Source organism: Muntiacus reevesi, chromosome 1 (genome assembly GCF_963930625.1).
Source record: "Muntiacus reevesi chromosome 1, mMunRee1.1, whole genome shotgun sequence".
NCBI lineage: Eukaryota > Metazoa > Chordata > Mammalia > Artiodactyla > Cervidae > Muntiacus > Muntiacus reevesi.
In genome coordinates, this window is record NC_089249.1 from 32,812,075 (window position 1) to 32,838,253 (window position 26,179).

General features: G+C 35.5%; 1 protein-coding gene across 6 annotated transcripts in view; it reads left to right on the forward strand.

The window, feature by feature from the left end:
- Positions 1–26,179, forward strand: part of C2CD5 (C2 calcium dependent domain containing 5) — a 94,620-nt gene that overhangs the window by 51,592 nt on the left and 16,849 nt on the right. For 5 of the 6 annotated variants that reach the window (XM_065940470.1, XM_065940427.1, XM_065940435.1 and 2 more), the window contains 11 exons: positions 3,335–3,449; positions 6,548–6,643; positions 12,307–12,498; positions 15,962–16,148; positions 19,182–19,346; positions 21,189–21,329; positions 23,244–23,307; positions 23,809–23,870; positions 24,086–24,184; positions 24,813–24,902; positions 25,381–25,468. In XM_065940470.1, the coding sequence (XP_065796542.1) occupies positions 3,335–3,449; positions 6,548–6,643; positions 12,307–12,498; positions 15,962–16,148; positions 19,182–19,346; positions 21,189–21,329; positions 23,244–23,307; positions 23,809–23,870; positions 24,086–24,184; positions 24,813–24,902; positions 25,381–25,468 (1,299 nt within the window). The remainder of the gene's footprint in view (positions 1–3,334; positions 3,450–6,547; positions 6,644–12,306; positions 12,499–15,961; positions 16,149–19,181; positions 19,347–21,188; positions 21,330–23,243; positions 23,308–23,808; positions 23,871–24,085; positions 24,185–24,812; positions 24,903–25,380; positions 25,469–26,179) is intronic. The other variant, XM_065940443.1, reaches the window with a different exon arrangement.

Genomic DNA, 26,179 nt, shown 5'->3' on the forward strand with positions numbered 1-26,179 from the left:
AATAGTATGAAATACAATTTGTATAATAACTTTTAATATCTCCTAAAATGATCATCTTTTTATGATTATCAATAATTCTGTAGATTCTTGGGAGGAGCATGGTATTTTAAGTGAAGATATTTTTTCTTCACATCTCTGAAACGTTAATTTACAACTCTCACATCTCAGCTGTATATCCTTCATGTGACAAATTGTATCCAGTTTCATATAAGGTGTGTATAGTTGCCAGTAAATTTTTAAGCCAGGTTCTTTGTTTTGCCTTTTATGTAAGTATGGTAAATCCTCAGTTTTTACTTTCGTAGGGTGAATAAAACAGTTCAGATTCACTAATGTATTTCCTAAAATAAGTATAATTAGCCATTTTTAAGCTTTAAGATTTCCATTAGTAGAGATTAAATACTGTGATGTTTCTGAATTTTCAGTACTAGTAAGTTAAACTGAATCCTGATCACTACTTGAAAATTCTGTGGCTCATCTCTAGCATTAAGTATAAGATAAGCTTTGAAAACAAGTTTACTTTTTCTGTAATATTAAATAAATTGATTTTTCTTAATTTTATCTTAGTTAACTCCTAAATTTAATAGCCAAAAAATTCATGCTTTGATTCCTGCTCACAGTTGTAGGTAGTTATTTTAATCCAATGACGAGTTTGTGATGAAGTGCTCCCTACTGTATGCTTGCCTTGCTTTCACCTAGAATCTAGGGCCATTACTTTCTGTAACCATTTCAGTGAGCTGCCATAGTTTTCAGTCTGTACTGTCACCTGATCCAAGCATGCGCCAAAGTTTCCACTGTTTCTGGCTCCTGTCTGCTGAATATGCTTTGCAAAACCCTTCGTTCTTTGAGCTTTTGCTTTAGCCAAAAACCAAATTTAAGAAATTCTTTGGAGTGTGGATATAACACCATTTGCTTCCTTAGCCCTCCTGTTATGTAACTCTTTAGCTTTTATTAAACTTGTAAATACTTTATTAACTACAACAGTGGCATCCCCCTGTGCAATTGTGTGGCTCATGTGTCAAAATAAAGGCTGCTTGTGAACTTGTCAGAAGAGTATGAATGCTCTACTTGCGCTGCATTCAGCTTTTTGTTGGTTTTTTGTTTGTTTTTTTAAATCAGCCACTTATTCTTTCATAGTGTTTGGTTTAATTATCTGATTATTTTATGTGTTATACCAAGGTAAGTTTGATGTAGATAAACTTTGTATTCTATGTGGTTACATGTATCTCATAGTAATTATTATTACATACTTTTCCATTTAGGCATGCTGGCCTTTCTAAATAAATAGATCTGGAACTTAAGTAGCTTCTTTCAAATTTTTCATTAATTAAAAAAAATATAATACTGTTGATTACATCCTGTAAAAGTTTTAAAGCAGAAAAACTACCATGTATTACTATGTAGTAAGATGTAGGCAAACCTAATGTGAGAAAATCTATTTTTATAAAAACATAGTATATGATTATTTGACTTAGTAAATATTATTGTAAACTTCCAGAATGATTTGAAAAGTAAATTGCAGGTTTTACAATTATATCTTAGAAAGTCAACTTTTCATTTTACATAGTTTTTCAGGAAAATAATTTTTTTCTAAACTGAGATATAGTTCTTATTTTTGCTATCTTTTTAGAAAATCATAAGTAATGTGATAGATGGAGCAACTAGTTGAATAATAGGTTGTCTTATGATATAAAATTTCCCTATTAGGAAAAGATGATGTTAATAGATGTCCAAATTGATCTGGAAACGTGTATGTCCTAAAAAGAGAGAATGGATATGAAAGTGTTTTTGTGCTCTTGATGTCTACATTTCAGCTAGGAATATGAAGAAATTCTTTAACATAGTAGCATATGTGCAAAATAGGGCCACCTAATTGTCTCACACATTTCTGAATTTGTAATATTGATTGCTAACACCATATTGTAGTATTTTCTATTTCTTTTCCTTCTTTATCTCGTACTTTGATCTCTTCCTCAGTTTCCTGGAGTTTTGTGTCTTTTTCTTCTTTTCTGAAAGAAAGTTTTAGGGTAGCACGGTCTTGGATCTAAGACTTTAACGCAAGAACTGGCTGGCATCATTTGTAGTTCTGGTTTTTACCTCCTCACTTCTTTTTGCTGATCTCCCTGTGGGGGAAACAAAATTCCACCATAGGAATGTGAGCTATAACAAGCCTTTTAACCTTTGTTTACTTTGCTGTCTTCAGTATTTCACTAGTGAGTATGATTCTACTTATTCTACTTACTTTGAAAAACGTATTTGAAAACTGCATATGTACAGAAACTCAGAAGGCTTTTGGATTGTTGGATTTTCAGTCGTAATAGTGCCTTTTTAATGTGAAAGATTTACAGTAAGAGCGTAGCATCTTATTTAGAGTTGATCAAGTTTTTTCTTTTCCAAATTGTTCCCAAATGGAATTTGCCACAAAAAAAGAAACAACTTAGGATATGCTGATTATAGACAGTTTCTGTTTTTAACATCTTTGCACATGAAAAGTTAACTATATATGCAGCTGCTGTTCATCAGTAGTTTGCAGCTAACTGCAAGTAATTAGAAGTGTATGTGACAGATGTTCCATCTATAATGCTCCATTGCAAGCCATGTTAGGCTACTCTATGGTTATAAAATGTGATCTGTGATTCGAAAGCATTTTCTTAATGACAGAGCCATATATGGAGTTACAGCGTTCTTTCTGAAATTTGTCCTTACGTACATTAACTAGATTCTTCGTGCTAATGTTTTCAGTGTATTTGCTTTCTTTATTTTGAATTGGCCAGTCCCTTTATTTCTTGTCACTTTGCTTCAGGACCCACATCTCTTTAGAAGGATGGCTAGAGATGGCTTTCTGCTTTTTAATGTTGATATGTCTATGCCTTGCAGAGAACCCAGAATGTATTGCATTATTAAAAATTAAGTACCAGGAAATGAAATCAGAATTTAAAATAAATTTATGGATATGACTCAAGGTGCTCACTCAGTGAGGTGAGACATAGGAAGTCCTTTTAGTTTTAAGATTAGAGTCTGAAAACTCTGGGTCTACCTTTCAAATTGTATCTCATAAAACAGAACCCTATAGATAGCCCTAAAGAAATAAAGGAAATAGAACTAGGTGATTTATTTTCTAGCACCTGAGTTTAAAATGTTAAACTTCTTGAGAAGTAGCATTAAATGAAAATGTTAATAAGCTTTTTGAGAAGTAGCATTTTAAAGATGTGAAGTTTGAAAACCTGTTGTAGAATAGTAGTTCTTTGCCTTCCAGAGTATGCATACTTTACATATTTCTTGTTCAAATAGACAATGTGCTATTGAGTAGTGAACTGATTTAAAATTTATTTTTCAGATGAACCAGAAACTCGAGATGCATGGTGGGCAGAAATCAGACAAGAAATAAAATCCCATGCCAAAGCATTAGGCTGTCATGCTGTAGTGGGCTACAGTGAATCAACTAGCATCTGGTAAATGATAACAACAACTTGATTTTCTAGATGCTGTAGTTTACAGATTGTCATCTGAAAGGGAAAAAGCTTTAATGCAGATATGGAGAAAAGAAGAAAAGTGGATTGATCCAGTTAGCATGGGCTTTTTTAGAATACATCCGGAGGAGGTTCATATGCCATCTTTACTGCTTAATTAATGTGAAACTTCAGGAAAATTGCTCTACTCCTCCGAGCCTCAGTTTATACATTGGAGACAATAACTACCTATCAGTTAGGGGTTATTGAGGCATTAAATGAGAATATAATACTGGCACACAGCAAGTATTAACTCCAGGCCTACTGTATTCCAGTTTGTGACTCCACCAGCTCCTTCCTCTGGGATTTTGAAACCCTTAAACTTTTGTAAATGAACCGCCGTGTGTTTTTCAAGTTCATTTGTAAACTCTTTCTGCCTTCATTAATTAACTATAACTTAACTTTTTCCTACCAACAAATCTCCCTAACGCTACCCAGTTAGGAAGGGACTTCTATACTCTCAGTTCTCAATTTCTTTTTATCCTGTCTTTCATTTGGACAACCTCTTCCCCATGTAAGTCTGTGCCAATCCACTGTTCAGGATTTTCTATCTCCAAAACTTTTTTCTGCTCTTCTTAATTAACTTCCCTGCCCATCTCCTCCAGTTAAACACAATTATTTCCCTTCTGACAGCCTGACATTGTACTTTCTCGTTCTCAAGTCCTCTATCCTCAGTTGACTTTCAACCTTATTTTGACTTCATTATCGCATGAAACTGTTCCTCTTTAAAAATTTGAAACCATAAAATTTCACTCTTGGATCACAACATGATATTTTCCTACCCATCCCATTTGCTTATTTATTTCTGGTTTGTTTTGACCCTTCTCTTAATCAAGAGTTTTCCCAGTTCCTTACTTAGGTTCTGACTTTACTTGCTGTGTGTCATCTTTGAATCCTATTTTCCACTCCTTCAGAAGTTGGTAATAGATGTCGTCTAGACAGTGTTTGACCTTATGCTGTCTTATTTTCCCACCTTCTGTTGGGTAATTCTTAACTGCCAGCTATTACATAGATAACTTTCTTGTGGTGGTACTGATCATTTTTGTTGGAGAGAAAATGATTAGACTGTAATAAATGAGGATGTTACAGAGCCATGCTGTTTCATTCTCTAAGGATCCTTTTTTTTTCCTTTGCAGACCATATATTATACTCTTTAAAAAAAACAGCTTTATTGATGTATAATAGGCATATAATCTCACATGTTTAAAGTGCATTACTTTGAAAAGTTCTCACATAACTTTTATGTGAAACCATAAATGTCATGAAACCATTAGCATCAGTCATGAAACCTTGAAACCATTAGCATCATTGAGACAGTCAACACATATGTCACCCCCAAAGCTTCTCTATATTCCTTTGTACTCTCTCCCTTCAGTCCCTTCTCATCCCACCCCTGTCATAGGATATACTGCTGATCTGCTTTCTATCACTAGAATAAGTTTTCACTATTACACAATTTTATGTAAACAGAATCTTAACATTATGCACTCCTTTTTGTTTAATTAATTTCCCTCAGCATGTTTAAGTTGAGATTAAATTGAGTGTCATGCCTGTTAGTTAGCAAGAACCCGTTCTTGTTCATTGCTGAGGAGTACTCCTCTGTATATATTACACTCTTGAACTGCTCTGTTCTCATAGTAGCTGTTCTACTTTTGTTAACCTACTAACCGTGTTAGGCTTATCCTGCCTTTCTTTCCAGTAGATAGTCTTGCTCTGTTTGTGGATTTATTTTCATATACTTTCAGGTCTTAGGGATATAGTTTTAGAAGACATAGTTCTTAATCAGATTCACATTCTTCTGGAGAATTATGACAAGCATAATACATTTTATGGTAGAGCTATGCCAAGATATCTTAGGATCCTAGAGGGCCATAGGTTAGGATTGGAAGAAAGTTTTAATGAAGTAACTGAAGCTTGAACTGTGTCTTGAGAGATGAGTTATAGCAATGAAGAGAAAAGGCATAGGGAGGGTTTTCAGGGTGAAAAGAGTAGCATGTGAAGAAAGCCAGAAGGGTGGATTCAGTTGCTGGAGATAAGTCACAGATGCAGGAGTCTACAGAAATGAGTCTAATTCATTTACTTAGAAGTTTGCATTCACCTGATGTAAGCTTCTGGTTTCCCTGGAGACCTCAGAAAATCTTTGTATTTAAACCCTGTCTTTACTAGTTTTTTCTGTTCTAACCTGTCCTACTTACTATTACTGGACTCAGTTCCCTGCAGTGCACACCTTGAAATGCACACCTGCTCTAGTAGCTCTTTGATTCAGCACCTTCTGTGGCTTTGTGTGTTTTTTATATTCTTAGTGTGCATTTAACCACTAGAAGCCTGGCCTCTTGCAGATCATTTCTGTTATGGCCTTCTTGTCCATTTACTTTGTTTCAAGTGTATTGTCCCTAGATTGCTACTTTTCACATTAGCTTTGGGTGATCTCATTCATAATTCAATAATTATGTTGATTGTTTTTTGGCTTTCAAGTTGGGTAATATGTAATAAAGAGTTTCAGAGAATTCTTTGGAAAACCAGTTTTTATCATATAATATAATGTAGCTTAAGCTCTGTCTAGTATACTTTGGATGTTTGTGTCAGTTGTCTTTTTATTATTAAGTTTAAATTAAGCTAAAGCAATATAGATACTTATAGTTGTACTTTTAGAATAATTTTAATAGAATTCAATATTCATTTAAAGAGTATTTTATTACAGTTTAGTGGGCTGTTGCTGTATTCAGCAATATAGTTTGTTACTACCATTATTTTGAAACATTCCAGTCTTTATAAGCTTTGCCATATTTTAAAGGCATTATCACTAATACTATATCTTTTATAATTTTTAAGTGATAAATAATACTCTTCCTCTTCATTTTAACAATATTACTTCTATTTTCTATCCTAAATTTAGGAGGTAATCCTGTGATGATAATATTTAGTAAAGTCTATCTTAAATTTAAATTGTCACCTTGGTAATGACTTTGATATTTAACATTTTCCAAAGTTAGACTGCCTGAAAATATTAACTTGGTTTTTTTTTTTTTTTTCTTTTGTAGTGAAGAGGTCTGTATTTTATCTGCATCCGGCACGGCAGCTGTACTGAACCCTAGATTTTTGCAGGATGGCACCGTGGAGGGCTGTTTGGAACCGAGGTTGTCACGACAACATGGCTTATTTTCCTTAAGGGTAGAGAAGGGAGAGGTTGATTTTCTTCTCAGTGCTGGGATAATCCTTCTCTATGAGGGCGGGTTACAGAGGTGTGGTGTAGAAATCAGGACCAGGCACTTGACTGATTTTTACCTAATCCATAGCAACACCTTAGCAACAAAAAAGTATTGGGTTCTGCACTCCTTGACGCACATTATTATTTCTAATATCTCAGTAAATGGCACATATGATTACCAATTGAAGAATTTCAGGTGTACATTTTTATGTTTGCTACAATGTAGAAATAATTTCTTTTGAGTTTTCTCTTCCTTTCTTTTCCTTTCTCTTACCTCCAAAATTGGAAAAGGTCATGAAACAATTTCCATAAAGAAAATTCCTAATTTACACAACAGACACTATGTTGTATGAAAACTATCTATAAAAGCTTCAATTATGTATAAAAACCTTGTGAAATATGACTTTAAGATATATGAAAGAGAAAGTAAAAGTGGAAGCATTAGGTAAAACGAAACTACTTTTTGGTTTATTTGATTATCAGCTCCTTTAATCTGTTAGTGTCCATAAATAAAAAGATGAGGTTATCAACTATATGTACAGAAAGCTGTAAGTTTGATACCAGAGCTTGCCTGAATAATATAAATCTTAAATACTTCTTACCTAACACTATGCATATTTTTCCGCATTATTAATGTATTAGTATATATTAAAGAAGAAAGCCAAAAAAAAAAAAATCTATGAGTTAGCAAGTTTAGTAAAAATTTACAAGCCTCTTTGTAGCCAAGAAAGATACATTACGAAGACCTTGGTCAGTTTCTTCTTTTGTCAGTATTAAAAATAGATTTTGACCATAATATGTTTCAGAGCATTAAAAGCCATGGTAAATAATAGGAAAGTGAAGGTTGGACATTTTGAAGTATACTAAACAATTGGAATATTCTCTTGAGAAAACTGACTTTGCCGGTGAGTTGTCCCAGTGCTGCCGAATAGTTCTTGCTTATGTCGATAGCTTCCATTCTTTAGTAGGTAGAAGCCTAATTTAACAAACAGCCTTTCTCATACAGTTTGATTGTTTCCATATTATGGCTTGGATGGACACAGGAAATTATTAGTGCTTACTAAAGAAGAAATGTAGGGGTAGAAGGAAGAAAAAAATTCCCTAGGATGTCAGTATTTAGAGATTATCCATTTTGTACATTTCATATTTCAAATGTTTTTATACTTTTTTTGCATTTCTTTTCTTTGGGATGGTTTTGATCCCTGCCTCCTATACAGTATTACGAACCTCCACCCATAGTTCTTCAGGCACTCTGTCAGATCTAATCCCTTAACTCTATTTGTCACTTCCACTGCATAATCGTAAGGGATTTGATTTAATCATACCTGAATGGTCTAGTGGTTTTCCCTACTTTCTTCAATTTAAGTCTGAATTTTGCAATAAGAAGTTCATGATCAGAGCTGCAGTCAACTCCTGGTTTTGTTTTTGCTGATTGTATAGAGCTTTTCCACCTTCAGCTGCAAAAATCTGATTTTGGTGTTGACCATCTGGTGATGTCCACGTGTAGAGTAGTCTTTTGTGTTGTTGGAAGAAGATGTTTGCTATGACCAGTGCATTCTCTTGTCTAAACTCTGTTAGCCTTTGCCCTGCTTCATTTTGTACTCTAAGGCCAAACTTGCCTGTTACTACAGGTATCTCATGACTTTCTACTTTTGCATTCCAGTCCACTATGATGAAAAGGACATCTTTTTATGGTGTTAGTTCTAGAAGGTCTTATAGGTCTTCACAGAACCAGTTAACTTCTTTAGCATAAGTGGTTGGGGCATAGATTTGGATTACTGTGATATTGAATGGTTTGCTTTGGAAATAAACAGGGATCATTCTGTCATTTTTTATATTACATCCAAGCATGCATTTTGGATTCTTTTGTTGACTATGAAGGCTACTCCATTTCTTCTAAGGGATTCTTGCTCATGAGTAGATATAATAGATATAATATAGATATAATAGATGTAATAGTAGATACAATGGTCATCTGAATTAAATTCGCCCATTTCAGTCCATTTTAGTCCACTGATCCTGAAATGTTGATGTTCACTCTTGCCATCTCCTGTTTGAACACTTCCAATTAACCTTGATTCATGGACCTAACATTCCAGGTTTCTATGCAATATTGTACTTTACAGCGTCGGACTGTACGTCCATCAACAGTCACAAAATGCAAAACGGCAACATGGTTATCTGAGGAAGCCTTACAAATAGCTGAGCAAAGAAGAGAAGTGAAAGACAAAGGAGAAAAGGAAAGATAATCCATCTGAATGCAGAGTTCCAAAAAATAGCAAGGAGAGATAAGAAAACATTCCTAACTGATTAATGCAAAGAAATAGAGGAAAACAATAGAATGGTAAAGACTAGAGATCTCTTTAAGAAAACTAGAGACACCAGGGGAACATTTCATGCAAAGATGGGCACACTAAAGGGCAGAAATGGTATGGACCTAACAGAAGCAGAAGATATTAAGAAGAGGTGACAAGAATACACAGAAATATACAAAAAAGATCTTAAAGACCTAGATAACCACAGTGATGTGATCACTCACCTAGAGCCAGACATCCTGGTATGTGAAGTCAACTGGGCCTTAGGAAGCATCACTATGAACAACGCTAGTGGAGATGGTGGAATTCCAGCTGAGCTATTTCAAATCCTAAAAGATGATGCTGTGAAAGTGCTGCACTCATTATGCCAGCAAATTTGGAAAACTCAGCAGTGGCCACGGGAGTGGAAAAGGTCAGCTTTCATTCCAATCCCAAAGAAAGGCAATGCCAAAGAATATTCAAACTACCACACAATTGCCCTCATCTCACATACTACCAAAGTAATGCTCAAAATTCTCCAAGCTAGGTTTCAACAGTATGTGAACAATGAACTTCCAGATGTTCAAGCTGGATTTAGAAAAGGCAGAGGAACCAGAGACCAAATTGCCAACATCATAGAAATTGCCAAGATCATAGAAAAAGCAAGAGAATTCCAGAAAAAATCTGTTTCATTGACTGCACCAAAGCCTTTGACTGTGTGGATCACAACAAACTGGAAAATTCTTAAAGAGATGGAAATACCAGACAACCTTACCTGCCTCCTGAGAAATCTGTATGCAGGTCAAGAAGCAACAGTTAGAACCGGAATGGAGCCAGCAACAGACTGGGTTCCAAATAGGGAAAGGAGTATGTCAAGGTTGTATATTGTCACCTTGCTTATTTAACTTATATACAGAGTCCATCATGCAAAATGCCAGACTGGGTGAAGCACAAGCTGGAATCAAGATTGCCAAGAGAAATATCAATAACCTCAGATATGCAGATGACACCATCCTTATGGCAGAAAGTAAAGAGGAACTAAAGAGCCTCTTGATGAAGTGAAAGAGGAGAGTGAAAAAGCTGGCTTAAAACTCAGCATCCAGAAAATTAAAATCATGGCATCTGGTCCCATCACTTCATGGCAAATAGATGGGGAAACAATGGAAACATGACAGACTTTATTTTCTTGGGCTCTAAAATCACTGCAGGTGGTGACTGCAGGCATGAAATTAAAAGATGCTTTCTCCTTGGAAGAAAAGCTATGACCAACCTAGACAGCATAGTAAAAAGTAGAGACATTATTTTGCTGACTAAAGTCCATCTAGTCAAAGGCATGGTTTTTCCAGTAGTCATGTATGGATGTGAGAGAAGATCATAAAGGGAGCTGAATGCCGAAGAACTGATGCTTTTAAACTGTGATGTTGGAGAAGACTTGATATTTCCTTGTACAACAAGGAGATCAAACCATTTAATCCTAAAGGAAATCAAACATGAATATTCATTGGAAGGACTGATGCTGAAGCTGAAGCTCCAATAACTGACTCACTGAAAAAGACCCTGATGCTGGGAAGGATTGAAGGCGGGAGGAGGAGGGAATGACAGAGGATGAGATGGTTGGATGGCATCACCAACTTCATGGACAGGAGTTTGAGCAAGCTCCGGGAGTTGGTGATGGACCGGGAAGCCTCATGTCATGCAGTCCATGGAGTCGCAGAGAGTCAGACACAACTGAGCAACTGAACTGAACTGAATGTCATACATTTTAGCACTTTTATTCTTTATGCTTTATGATACACCACCTGTGTTCAAATAACTCCCACCTGGGAGTTATTTGGTTAAAAATTGTCCCAATTTTCATCTTTCTGTGTCCCCCTTGTACCATGTGGGCTTTGGATTCAAACAAACTGGCGTTAAAATCTGAGGTCTGCTACTTAGTACTTTTTGTGACTGAGCAAATGACTTAGCATCTCAACTTGGTTTCAGGTCAAATGAAGCTAGTTTTTGTTTCCCTGTGCTTGGTGTTATATTGAAGGGGGTGTGCATTTAGCTATAGTTTTCTTACTTAATCTTAAAAAAAAAAAAGAACCTTTCTAGGTAGATACTGTTGTTCCAGTTTTATAGAGGAGACTCTCAGAGGTTAAATGACTTGCTCCAGCTCACAGCTCTGCTTATATCTGTTTTCCCTGTTACTTCTAATAGGCCAGAATGCCATCCCAACAGTAAAATATGTGGGAGAAACTTAATTTAATTTAGAGGCTTACTGAGAAAATTCTGTGAAATAATGTATACAAAGAATCTGTGCAAAGCCTGATTCCTGGGAGGTATAGTAACTTGTAAACTTTTAGATGGAACAGAATTGAGAACCCATATCTTTTCAGAACCATGGATGTGACTGTGTGAAATCCTGCTGTTCTCCGTTGGAGTTTCCCTCTTTCCTTCCTATTCTCATTTCTTCCGATTTAATGACTGAAAAAAGACTTAATCATTCTAGAATGATTTCATAAACAGCCTATCACAGTAGACATTTTACAGTGAACGGAAAGTTTGTGGGTCGTTCGTTTGTGCAATATGATGGATATTCATTTCTGAAACACAGGTGGAAATCAGTTCTTCTGAAAAGGTACAACAGACATTAGAAATTAGAAACTTTAGAGTATGCCTAGCTTTGACTTTTTTTTTTCCCCTCTTAAATTTGTTTCTAACTGTAGATTTTTTTCAAATTGGTTTTTTCCCTTAGGAATTATTTTCTGATTTTATGTGTATTATCTTTTCAGATAATAAAAGCATATCACTCTTACTATCTAGTCATTTTTAAAAATATTTAATTTTTAGTTGATTGATGATTGGTTTGCAATATTGGTTTGATTTCTGTCATACATCAACCTTTCATTTTTATGTTGTATCCTAAAGGAGAAACCATTGGAATAATAGTGGTTTTTGTCAGACCATCAAACATAAGAATTCAGGGAGGGGACATATGTATGCCAATGGCTGATTCATGTTGAGGTTTGACAGAAAACAATGAAATTCTGTAAAGCAATTATCCCCTAATTAAAAAAATAAATAAGAAAATAACATAATTGATAGAAAATGCCTCACTACTTATATAAGCCTCTTTTTTCATAACAGAGTGTGTGGTTCTGATTTCCTGTTTATTTCTTATTAATCATAGTGGTAACTATTATGGTCAAAGTTATGATATAGTTTGTACACAAGTACTGGATAGGTAGTATTTGTTTTTGGAAAAATATATAGAATTTTCAAGAATGCCTTTTTTCCCCTTAATGTGTCTATATAGGCTAGAAGAAAATTTGCCTGCAGGCTGTGGATTTTGCCATATACCATATGATGAACTGAATATGCCGTTTCCAGCTCATCTCACATACTGCAATAACTGCAGGAAACAAAAAGTTCCTGATGTTCTCTTCACAACCATAGACCTCCCAGTGGATGCAACAGTTATTGGAAAAGGTTGTCTCATTCAAGCAAGGTATGTTTGTGAAGACAGTACTTGGGGTCCTTGAAGGAATATAGAGTATAAAGTCCAATAGACATATTTGATCCATATGATTTTACTGTATGGAAAATTGGAAGGAAAAATAATCCTCTTTATGAGACTCAGATAAACTTGTATGCAAAAGCAGTCTTAAACACTGAAATTAGGTACAAATGTTTATTATTATGAAGATTATTAACTAACCTGTCAGAGGTGAGGGATGTGACTCAGTATGCTTTAATGACGTTAAATAACTGATACATTTTGGAAGCTGACTTTTTGTTCTTTTTAAGAATGGTGCTATGTGGTGTTTTGTTTTGTTTAACAATTTCAGTTAGCTGTTAAGAGTTCTCTTTAAAGTGTGCTGGAATAGGAAATTGGAAGGCACACAGGAAACAGCTGCAGCTATCTAGGTCACTAACAACTGCCAGGCTGCCAAATCCATAGAGCATTTCTGTCCTTATTTTACTGAAGGTCTCAGCAATAATCACACAGCTGATCGTTTTCTCCTTGAAATTCATGACTTCACAATGCCACACTTCCTCTTTTTTCCTCCCTTTACATGTAGTCTTCATTCCTCCTCATTTCTTGTTCCTTGAGACCCATGATTTCAGACCCTCTTCTCAAAGCTCTCTCCCTAGTTGAAGTCATCAACTCCTATATATCAGTATTCTGTCTGTAACTCTAGGACTCCCAAATTTATAGCTCTAGTTCAGAACTTACTTCTGAGCTTCAGACCCATATACTTTGCTGTCTACTTTACACCCCATTTTTGTAAGCATCTCATACTTGTTCCATATTGAACTGCTGATTTTATCCATTTCTTTCATATTGGTCTTTCCTGTTTTCATAAGTGGTACTTGCTCTATTCAGTTCTTCATTGCAAATATGGTATTCTCAAACATTGTTCTCTTTCCTAACCTCCCCACATCAGAGTTATTTCAAAGGCATGTTACATTTTCTTCTAAAAATATATTTCTAATCTATTTCCTTTTTGCTTTCATTTCCTCTTGCACCTTAGACCTTCCGTTTAGAATTGTTTTTCTTTCGCCTGAATTATCTTGATTATTTTTTTGATCTATTGATGGTCAACTATTTTTATGTGTCTGAAAATAAGCCCATTTTATCTTTAAACAGTATCTTTGGCTAGCAGTTATTTTCTTTAAGCACATTGAAGATACTCTTCCACTGCCTTCTGGCCTTCATTGCAACTGTTGAGAAATAACCTGTTAGACTAACTGTTCTTCTTTTGAAGTTTGTCTATTTTTTTCCCTCAGGCTGTGTGCAAGCTATTTTATTTGTCTTTGGTTTTCTTCAGTTTCCCTGTAGAGTGTTAGGTATGGAGTTCTCTTTATCCTAGTTGTTATACCTTGGACATTTTGAATTTATAGATTGGTATCTTTCATGTGTTTTAAAAAATTTTAGGTTAGCTTTGTGATTCATCTCTTCTCTCGTCTTGATATTCCAATTAAAGTAAGTGACACTTTCTGACTGCCTCCTCTATGTCTGTTACTTTCTTATTTATATTTTTAATCTTTTTATTTCTTTATGTTATATTTTGGATATTTTCTTATCTTTCAGTTCTTTAGTTTTGTCTTCAGCTGTCTTTAATGTGCTGTTATGCATAATAATTGGGTTTAAAATTTTTGATTTTTTTATATCCAGAAGTTGTATTTTATTTTTTTTCAAATCTAATACCACATACTATAGTCTGTGTTTGATTCTGTAACTGATGATTTTAATATCTAAAAAAATTTTTTTTCCTGTTGTTTCAGCTGGTTATTGTTCGTTGTGTTTTACTTGCTTTGCAAGTATTGTACAAAGTCCTGTGTGCCTTTCGCCTAGCTTCCGCGATTGGTGGCATCTTACACAGCTGTAGTAGGGTATCAGCTAGGATATAACCTATATATAGCTAGCTGATATAGGTATCAGCTAGGATGTAACCACTGTTACATGGTTTTAACCATGCTCCAAACCTGCATCAGTTTTACATTTTGAATACTTGCATTCATTTAAGGATTTGTGTGTGTGTGTGTATATATATGTCTATGCAGTTTTATCCAACAAATAGATTGTGTAAACCACAGTCAAGATACACAGCTGTTCACCACCACAAAAGAACTTCTTTATACTACCCACTTATACTTATACCCTCTATTTCCCCTTGCCCTGATCCTGTGATACTTTTAGGAAGATATTTAAAAGTACATAGTTTATCCAGTTTTGTTTTTTTTCTTTTTTCCTTGTTTTAGGTAGTCTTCTTCAACAGTTCTCAGAGTGTGGCCCTTAGACCAATAGGATCACCATCCCGGGGGAATGTATGGAAATGCAAATTGGGGCTCTGTGCCAGAACTGTTGACTCAGAAACCCTAGGGATGGAGCCCAGCAATTGTTTTTTAACAAGCCCCCCTGGGTGGTTGTGATGCAAGCCTGTATTTGAAAACTACTGGCCTGAGCAGCCTGGCTTACCAGTTTGGGGATCTTCTCTTCATCTTTTCAACTTTTTAGTCCAAGCTTTTGTTGTCTGTCACCTAAGTAGCTCTTGTTCACCATCCCCACATCAGTTCTCTTTGTACCATTCTCTGTGTAGCAGTATAAATGATGTCCTAAAATATACAGTAGGTCATGTTACTTCTTAAAATCTATCTGGGGTTTCCATTGCTGGTAGAATAAAATCAAACTCCTCACCATGGCCAATCCTGACACATTCATGCCCATGCTTAACTGAATCCTCCTCTGTGCCGCCCTCACCCTTGATCACTTTACTTGAGCTACAGTGGTCTCCTTTTGGTTCTTTTATTATGCCAGCTTCATTCCATCATTGTCTTTCTCCAGCAGTCCCAATTCCATCTTGTCTTTAAGATCCTGGCTCAGGTGTTATCTCTGCTCTGAAGCCTCTGTCCAATTATTCTTTCTTCACCTGGTTGATTTTCTGCACAAACCTGATTCTTAGGCATTGTCTGCAGTTGCTTTGTTTCTCTGTCTTGTTTTATTACTCCTCCCCTGGAATACAATCATGAGCAGGGGGTCTGTGTTTTATTCCTTGATCATTGCTCACCACGTAGAACAGTGCCTGGCACATGGTAGATACTCAAGTTTTATATTCTTTTAATGAGTAAATTAAGTTTTTTTCTCTGTTGTCCACCCATTATATGATCATGTGGAGTTATGAAACCTAAGATTTAAAATTATATTCTGTGATGATTTTGATTACTATTTGTTTCATTTCTAGAGATTTTGAGAGTCTTTTTCCTTTTGTTTATCGAAATGGGACTTTTAGCAAAAGTGTATACGGTGAAAAAAATGGCAGAAAGGATTATTGATAAAACATAATAAGCCCATCTGAAACAAATAAATGTTTTTCATCAAGCACATTTTTAGGAAGTTTTAAAAATTGGATATTGCTTAAGATGGTATCAGGAACACTGTCCACTGACTACGTTATTTTCCTTAATAGGTTGTGTCGCTTAAAAAAGAAGGCACAGGCAGAAGCAAATGCCACAGCCATCAGTAATCTCTTGCCATTTATGGAATATGAAGTGCATACTCAGCTAATGAATAAACTAAAGCTCAAAGCAATGAATGCTTTGTTTGGACTGAGAATTCAGATCACAGTGGGCGAAAATATGTTGATGGGCTTAGCGGTAAGTTTCAAGATGTTTTATTTTTGTTTTGTGATTCATGTAGTTGTAGATTCTGTTTTATGTGATTCAAAGAGTCTTTTAAGAAGACTTAGCTAAAAAATTGGCATTAAGACTTCTAAGGGCTAGGGACATTATAAGAAGAAAAGAAATCCAGTGATAGGCTTTCAGATACTTTTATATTTCTTTATGAAATTATTATTTGAAATTAAATTAATAAACTATTATATAAATTTATATTTATGTCATTATTCTATTTTTGTATTCAGATTATAATTCATACAGTCACATTTCTAAGAATTACCATGTAGACCTTATTTTGTAAGTTGGCCACCATTGTCTGGACTTTATTATTGTTTATACATTGCTAACACAGGGTTTTTCCTTCTCAGCATTGTTAACATTTGGGCTGTATAACTCTGTTATATGGGGCTGTCTTATTCATTTTGGGATGTTTGGCAGCATCCCTGGCTTTGGTCCACTAGATGCTAATAGCCTCCCATACATTGTGACAACTGACAACCCAAACCATCCCCAGTCATCACCAGGTGTCCTTTAGGGGGCAGAACCACTCCTTAGCAGGGAGGACCACTGTGCCTAAAAGAATCTCTTTTTTTAATGGAGAAAATCAATACATCTGAGATACATGCGACAATGGTCAGCAGCAGAGTATGCTGTAAAATTGTGTGTTTCTGAAGTGCCAGTAGATTGTGAGGCAGCGAAAAGCTCTTTGTCTTGGCTTCATGTGAATCTTGATGCATTAGAAAGTAAGTTCTGATGGGGACCTCCCTGGTGACTCAGTGGTAAATAATCTGCTTGCAGTGCAGGAATCCCAGGTTTGACCCCTGGGTCAGGAAGAACCCCTGGAGATGGGGATAGCTACCCACTTCAGTATTCTTGCCTAGAGAATCCCATGGACAGAAGAGCCTGGCGGGCTATAGTCCATGGGGTTGCAGAGTTGGATATGACTGAGCTACTCACACACACACACAAAACATTATCAGTGGGGGAAGTGAGAACTGCTTTTATAAGTAGCCTGAGACCCAGAGAACTAGATGTCTGCAAAATATTTATGGCAGTTCTCTCATATTCTCGACACTTTGCCAGCCAGAATTTTTGTCTGCGTCACCAGTACTTTTCAAACCGGAATTTTTTGTCATCTTGGAGACATGAGTAGACATTTAATTTTAAGAAACTTATGAAGCTTGGATTCTTTTTCTGTGTATGCATTTGTAGATTAAAATGGTAAATTATTTCCTGCTTCATCTGTTCTTTCTATAAGAGCAAATATGCAAATTTCTATATGTAGGTGATAATTGTGTGACAGTGATTAATTAGGAAATTTCACTTTTTTAAAACAAGCAAAATTTATAGTGATAATAAAAGCAGTTGGATTCATATTAAAATATTTGATATTTCAATGACCCATCTAAAAACTCATGCTTAGTGAGGACGTAACTTAAAAGTGTAGTTGGGCTGAATATAGAACTGCAGTGATTGGTGGGTGTCTTGGGGACTAAGAGCTTGGTTGGATTCTAAAGTTTAAAGAACAGTGTGCCAATTGCAGAAAGTACTTCTGATGGTTGAGCCCCAGGAAACTAGTTTGTGACCCAGGTATAATTCTTCATTCCTGCCTCAAATACTGCCTTTTCTGATTCTTACTGATCTTTTCTTCTTGATCACTAGGGACACTCATTGTAACTGTTGGAGACTTTTTAAGTCTGTACACCTGAATCTCAAGGTCCCAAGAGTAGCTTTCACAATAGGTAATCTCTGATGAGTGTCTCCTGGGTATCTGGCACTGCACTGCTCTGGAAGGAATGTGACATTATTTTAACTTTACAAGAGAAGACAGATGCCATTATAGACTGAGACTTCTCCAAAGTGATATGGTTGCACATACCAGAACTCAGTTTCAAATGCAGGCCTGTCTAGTTCCAGAGTTGTGTTCTCAGCCATTCTGAGTTGTTGCCTCATTAGTGAATGCAGTTAAGAAACTGTTAAGAGATGGTGCACTAAGGCTGCATATGGTGCGGAGGGCATTCTAAGCTTGAGCATCGGAGACTGGGTTGTGGGTCCAGTCATGTGAACAGACCAGGAGAAAGAGCTGGGGACCAGACTTCATAGAGTACCACATGCTTTCCAGGATGGACTTTAACAAAATTGGCAGTCATTTAAAAATTTTAGTAACAACAACAACTCTTAGAATTTATGTAACTATCCAGAGTTAAAAGAATTGTCTTCTCTTTTCTCCATTCTAGTCCTTTGATATTAACAGTTTGCTGTGTGTGCTTTTATACATTTTTTTGCTTTCTTTAATTACAGAAACACATTTAAACATAAAGCACATATGTGTGCATGTTGTACCTTGTTTTGTATTTCCCCTAGTAGGTTTTTAGTACTAATGACATGCAGTACTGTCACAAAGTCAGAATTTAGTATTTAATTAAACATTTAAAATAAATCTGTATCAGGTTTTCTTTCTTGGTGATTATGAAGTTAGAATGATATAGTGGAAGGTTCTTGGTTTTAAGAGTTTGAAACACATTCACATCTCTTCTCCACATTTATTGATAGTGTGATCTTGAGTAAGCTTCCTATCCTTTCTGAACCTGTTTCTTTACTTGCTTTGCATGTTTCCTTGTTACTTTTGCCACTTTAAAGATAAACTACCAGTTCATGAGATACTTACTTTATTACAATTTTCAATCATATTTTCCTGAGCTATTTTTTTCTGTGCACATTATTTTTTACAGTCATGAGGAAAAACTTTAAAGTACAGTTGGGTATGCAGAGCCAAGGAAATTGTCCTTTCATTACTGTGTCTGACCTACCCAGGGTTCTCACTGGAAGTAACCAACCCCTGTGCTACCAGTTCTGTTTTTCTGTGTCCTTTTACATATGTCCTATGCAAACACTGGTGCTAATTATCTTTTTCCTACAGGACAGGGACCATACTTCTGAATATGAATACTGAAGTACTGTTATGATTTAGATATTCTTTTTTTCTCATTATTCCCCCATTATTTTTACCAGTCCGCCACCGGTGTGTATTTAGCAGCTTTACCAACGCCTGGTGGTATTCAGATTGCTGGAAAGACTCCTAATGATGGCTCATATGAGCAGCATATATCTCATATGCAGAAGAAGATAAATGACACGATTGCCAAGAATAAAGAGTTGTATGAAATCAATCCTCCGGTAAGTAAAATAAATCTCCATTGTGAATACATGTGTACATGTTAGTGTATTTCTAGATTCTTTTAAGGATGTTTTTCTACACTGTCTAAATTTGCTGTGCCTGTTACTCATTCTTTCTCCTTCCTTTATATCCATGCTCAAATGTCTTAGTTTTTAGGGAAGCCAACTCCGAACACCCTATTTAAAAAATAGTAACTGTCCCATCAGTTTTTGGAACTTCCTATTTCCCTTCCGTGTTTTATTGTTTTCGGTTTCTCTTATTTCTGTGTGTCTTTATGTGTGAAGTATGTTTTTGTGTATTGCTTGATGCTCCCGGGCTTCCATGATAGCTCAGGTGGTAAAGAATCTGCCTGCAATGCAGGAGACCCCGGTTTGATTCCTGGGTCAGGAAGATCTGCTGCAGAAGGGCTAGGCTACCCAGTATTCTTGGGCTTCCCTTGTGGGTCAGCTGGTAAAGAATCTGCCTGCAGTGTGGGAGACCTGGGTTCGATCCCTGGGTTGGGAAGATCCCCTGGGGAAGGGAAAGGCTACCCACTCCAGTGTTCTGGCCTAGAGAGTTCCATGGACTGTATAGTTCATGGGGTCACAAAGAGTCGGACATGACTAAGTGACTTTCACTTACTTGCCTTGATGCTCTCAGTAGAATGAAGCTGTGTCAGGGCTGTATTCCTAATGGCTTGACCAGTTCCTCCTAGTAGTAGCCTCCTGACAGATAAGTCCTTGCTGAGTAACCAAATAAACGGCTTAAAATTTTCTTTATTTAGTATAAAGAAAGATTGCTTATCTATGGCAAAGATACTGAAAAATGCAGGGTCTTTTCTTTCTCATTTTGTAGTCACTGTAACAGGCACCCTGTCAGATTTATGTAGGGCAGATTAAATATGGAAAGCAAGTAAGGTAATGGCTGTGAAGGTGCTTCAGAGTAGCTGAGTTAGGAAACTGCGGTGGCAGTCTTATGTAAGGTGTGCACTAGCAGAGAATGTTGAAAACAGTTTGGAAAAACCTTTTTAAAAATAATTTCCTTGTTTTTTTTTTTTTTAAAGATAGCTCTGTTATACCAGCAGCAGGCTTTGTCTTTTACATTTGTGTTCACATACCCACTTTCTGTTGATATCCTTGTGGCCAGCAGCTATTTAGAACCTCTAGTTAGCTGCGATCTTTGGATATAAAATAGGTAAAAACTTAAAACCCGTATAAGATTGCAGTATACGTTTACCTTAAAAAGATCATTGTAACTGTCAGAATTTATTTAGCTTAATAAGTTGCATAGCAAATACATGTATAATGTATGTATTATGTGTACAAACACAAACATAGATAAGTATGTTATATACCATATTTTACTATTTGGGGCTTTGAAGAATTGCCACTGCATAAGATATAAAAGATAAGAATGTTATTTGGGTACATAATCTTTAATTCTGTATGCATCGTTTAGGACTCTCAAATGTCAAGCAGAAAACGCTGTGAGCTGGAAAAACTGCCAGTCCCCTGCAGTGTCCTCTCTGTACACTAGGTGTCAGTGTTGCCTCGCTGTGTCTGTTTCTGGATTCTCGTATCAAGGTGGTGGTGGTGTAGTCCCTAAATTGTGTCTGACTGAAAGAGATAGCCATGTAGTCTATAAAAGCTTAATTATTCCTAAAGATTATGATTAAATATAGGCTATGAATATATTTTACAGATCCCCCCCCATAGTTTTCTATTAATATGCAAATTTAAAACCAGACTGAAGCATGCAAATATCAAATCATTGTATTGAACACCTGAAACTGCTGTTACATGTCAACTGAAGCTCCCTTAAACAGGAAAAGATATGATATAAAGCAATTATATTTCTTTTAGGAGATATCTGAAGAGATTATAGGATCCCCCATTCCAGAACCTAGACAACGCTCACGACTTTTGAGATCTCAATCAGAAAGCTCTGATGAAGTTACTGAATTGGACCTTTCACATGGGAAAAAAGATGCCTTTGTTTTGGAGGTATTATTGCATTGAAATAATTTCTAAAAGTTTTTGGAGGCTAAGATATGTATTTTTACAATCAGATCCTAAATTGGTGAGATTTTTAAAATCATTACAACTGTTATAAATGTCAAAAGAATGTTTTCTTACAGAAATTACAACAAATTTGAAGATATCAGGACTTGGTAATATATCTTTTGTTTAACACCAGATGACTGATAAAATAATGTAGATGGTTTGAGAAGAATTACTGTTGGGGTTGAAATAAAAATATTAAACTTTTGGAGCTATTTTTGTAAATTTGAATTAATTTAAATAAGGTTCTCTTCCTTCACTTACTATAGTTCTTACCTACTTTATAGGTTATAATGTTACTGTAACATTTTTACATGTAACATAATAATATAAGCACTGTAGTGTTTTCTTACTGAGTTCAGAATATGTAATCAAACTTTCATTGTAAAAATACATTCAGAACTGACTTTCCTGGAGAATAAATGTGACATGAAAGGTTTATGGAACCTCTGCTTTCACAGATCTGCTTCCCAGGCACTCCCCTGTAGAATACTTAGCTTTAAAAGGGTTGATGATCTTTCTTTGATCCTGAAGGAAAGGAAAATAAGTGAGGATACTGAGAAATGTTTCCTGGTAAGGTGACAGTTGAGGGAAAAAATCCGACGTCTGCATCTCAGTAAAGCAGGAAGGTGATAGTAGAATTGAACTGGGTTGGGATTGGAGGCTTGAAGAGTCTAGAACAGTGCCTGTGAGTGAGCAGAATGTCAGCTGTAGAAGGTGCTCAAGGCTCAACTGAGACGGGAGTGTTACCTTGTAGAAAACTCAAACTACATGACTTTGTACGCTTTTCTCATAATTTCTACAGTCTGAGAACGGGAAAAGAAAAGTGTAGGTCAGTAAAAGATTAAGAAGTAACAAGCGCCAGGGTTCTGTTTAGAGCGGTGCCATGCAGTGTCCTGTGATGTGGCATTGCACCAGCTGGGAGTTTGTAAGAAATTCAGGCCCTGGGGCCCCTACTCCAGACCTCGTACATGAATATTTCAAGGGGGAGCCCAGGAATCTCTTTCACAAACCCTCCAGATGATTCTCAGCGTTACTTAAACCTTGATGCAGAGCGTTTTTGATACTTCTGATCCTGGGATCCTAGCTCATTGGAGAATGGAAATGCTTCAAGTGTGGACAAGAGGGCAAGGTGTAGATTCAGTAAAAGAAGGGACAGAGAGACACAGGGGTTGTGTTTGGAGAGTGCTTGAGATCTTGGTGTGAAATGTTTTGGGGAATGCCACAGTTGAGGTATGGCCATGACTGTGGGTAACGGAAGCAAAGTGTAAGTGAAAGTGGTTCTTGACATCTCAAGGGTATGAGATAGGACTTAGACCCCCAGTGTGCAGATGAATGTCAGTATATGTCCAGTTGGATATGTTCACTGTTTATAATTCACAACAGAATGTTGAGACATAAGAAAAATGGAATTTGTACTTATTTTTTGAAGACATACCTTTACATTTATCCCTATGTAATTCTATTTTAAAGCAGTTCCATATTTAGCCAAAAGATTTTTTAAAGTTACACTTTATTAGTTTAAACAGAGATAATGATTGTTTATGTTATCTTTGTAAATCTTTTGAAACATGCGCTCAAAAAGACTTGAGAAAAGGCTTGATTTTTTTTTTTAACCCAGTATACTTTGTAATGTAAGGTATTTCATTTAGAAGTATTTATAATTATTATTGCAGTAAAGTTTATAGATTCTAGAAAAGTTTTTTCAAATTTTATGCTTTAACCTAGGGGAAAATGGCTCTACTTTTCCTTGACTCTTTATGTTTTCTATTTAATAAATGATAAAAATAATCTTAAAAATTTGAAATAACTATATATTTATTATTTATGTGATAGATTTAATCTTTTCCTTTTCAGATTGATGACACAGATGCTATGGAAGATGTACATTCTCTCCTCACTGATGTCCCACCTCCTTCAGGTAAATAGACAAAAATTACCTGAGAGGAGACTAGTTTTGCATATCAGCATTTCAGTTCATAATTTATTATAGCACTAACTTTAAAGGCTTTATCAGTGTTAAATTCTGTCATGTTCTTTGCTACCAAGATTGAAAACACAGTGTTTAAAAATATTTACATTATAATTTAGGTGAACTGATTTTTAATCCTTTTATAATGGCAACCTACTCCAGTGTTCTTGCCTGGAGAATCCCGTGGACGGGGAAGCCTGGTGGGCTGCCGTCTACGGCGTCGCACAGAGTTGGACACGACTGAAGTGACTTAGCAGCATGTTTATCATTACCCCCCAAAACCGTGCTAACTTATTAACGTGGTCTAAAGTTTCCCAGAGGTATAGAGTTTTAGAAAAAAAGAATGAGTAGATTTTACAGTTAGGACTTCATGTAAAAATTGAAATATGTTATCCTTTAACAACAAGAACAAATAGTATCGTAAGTTTTCATTGTGATTTATTCTGACAGGCTTTTATAGCTGTAACACAGAAATTATGCCCGGCATAAACAACTGGACCTCTGAGATACAGGTGAGCCTCTCACTCTTGATGTCAAGCAAGTAGCGCGTGGCTTTGGCACCTTCTTTCTTAGCACGTGTCTCCTCTCTGCCTCCTTATTGCGATTGAATCTCATCTTTTTAGAACATAATGATTATAGTAGCAGTATGGTAGTTTATTTTATTTTCTGTTACAGTGTTTAGTTAAAAGTAATGAAATGACATGCCATTATATCTTCCCATATTTAGATGTTTACATCAGTAAGAGTAATCCGATTAAGCAGCCTTAACCTGACTAATCAAGCCCTTAATAAGAACTTTAATGATCTCTGTGAAAACTTGCTTAAGGTAGGAACCTTCTGACTAACTATTCTTTAGTTAAAGCACCTAAGGATCATGAGATTTAAAAAGAAAAGTGCTTACATTGTCTGGAATACCTTGCACAGTGGTAGGGGGAATTATTTTTATTTATTTGTCAATCTTAACCTGCCACCGAGTAAAATGCCAAAGTTGTCCTCTGCATTCTAATATGCCCCAGTATAAAAAGTATATATTTTGAGTTATTTCATAACTTTAAAGTGCATGAAAATCTGTATTTATAAATTTTAAAAACCCCTCTTTCTTATGTTTTTATGCCTTAGAAGTATGACTAAATCTTATTGTCTGCTTAGATATTAAAACTGTATTCATTTTTTAATGTTTTAAAAATCTCCATTTTTTATTTTTATTTTTTAATTAATTTATTTTAACTGGAAGATAATTGCTGTACAATATGGTGGTTTTTGCTTTATGTCAACATGAATCAGCCATGGGTATACATGTGTCCCCCCCAAACTGTATTCTTAAAGAATAGATAAAACAGAAATGTTTTGATCTTTTGAATTTTATTTGCCACAGTAAAATATGCATTAAAAATCATTTTTTATAAATTTTTAAATTAAAAGAAGTAATATTACTAATATTTTCTTCTGTGTAGAGCCTGTATTTTAAACTACGGTCTATGATCCCCTGCTGCCTTTGCCATGTCAATTTTACAGTCTCTCTCCCTGAAGATGAATTAATTCAGGTAATTAAGGTTTAGTCTATTATTAAAAAAGATTTCTTTGATCTGTTTTAATATTATACGTTTGCCATAATTGAGAAGTATAAGCTGCTTTATTTCAAAACATTTTTAAACATGTTAGTATGAGTCAGATCTTGTCTGTCCATTTTACTTTTGTGAACTCTAGTTTATCTAAAGGTGGAATCACATGTGTGTTCCAGCATAATACCCACTGTGAGTTCTGCCTCAGTGTGACTTTTGCAGTCTCCGTCTTTTAGAGAATTTCTTGAGCTTTTTCTGGAATACCTAGGTTTAGGTGTACATGTTGGGCTTAGTTGTAGTCTGAATACCTGAGTTTATGTGCAGTTCTAGTTAAGAATCTTAACCATTAAAGGCAAATTAACCAGTTTGTATAAGTTGTTCCATGGTAGTGAGAAAGATTTGTGAGAAGATTATTTTGGGAATGATTACTTCACTAATCATATTGTTTCTGTGATTCTAGGTTACAGTCACAGCAGTTGCAATAACCTTTGACAAAAATCAGGCTTTACAGACTACAAAAACACATGCTGAGAAGTTATTGCAAAGAGGTAAACCTGTGGTAGATGGGAGCATGGTTCAGTGAAAAAATATATTTGTCTATTTTATAGTTCAGTGAAAACATGTAGAGGATAGGTGACTAACTGATATGTTTTTGACAAGATACTGTCACTTTTCCTGTTTTCTTTATCAGGATAACTGTATGGATAAGCATATGACTGGCTTTTTTTTTCGCACATGGAATAGGTGGTTCACCACTGTTTACGCAGGAAATGTGGCTGTTTTTTAGACTTAGATTGTATCATTAATTCTGCAGCAATTTAGAGGCTCTGAAAAAAAAAGAGAAACTTTCTGAGGTTTAATGACTTGCTGGTTAAATAAATATCTAAAATATTTTAAGTTGAATATATTACACCTGTATAGTATTGATTTAATGTCAGATTGAGAGATGTGTTAAATGATGATGTGTTCAGATATTTATCAAAGAAAATAGGCAATAACTGGTTTAAGTATCATAGAACTATATAGTATCAATACAAGAGTAGGATAGTAATAATTATTAGTGAGTGCTTATTCTTTGCAAGGCACTGTTGCTAAGAGGTTTATATGTATCATCCTTTCTAAATCTCGCAACAGTCCCTCCTGGAAAGATAGAAGCCACTCTCTCAGGGTCTGCAGGTGAAGGTAGAAAGCAAGGAGAAAATAACCAGAATAAATTGAATTGGGGGAAAATACATATATTATCCCAGATTCTTAATTTT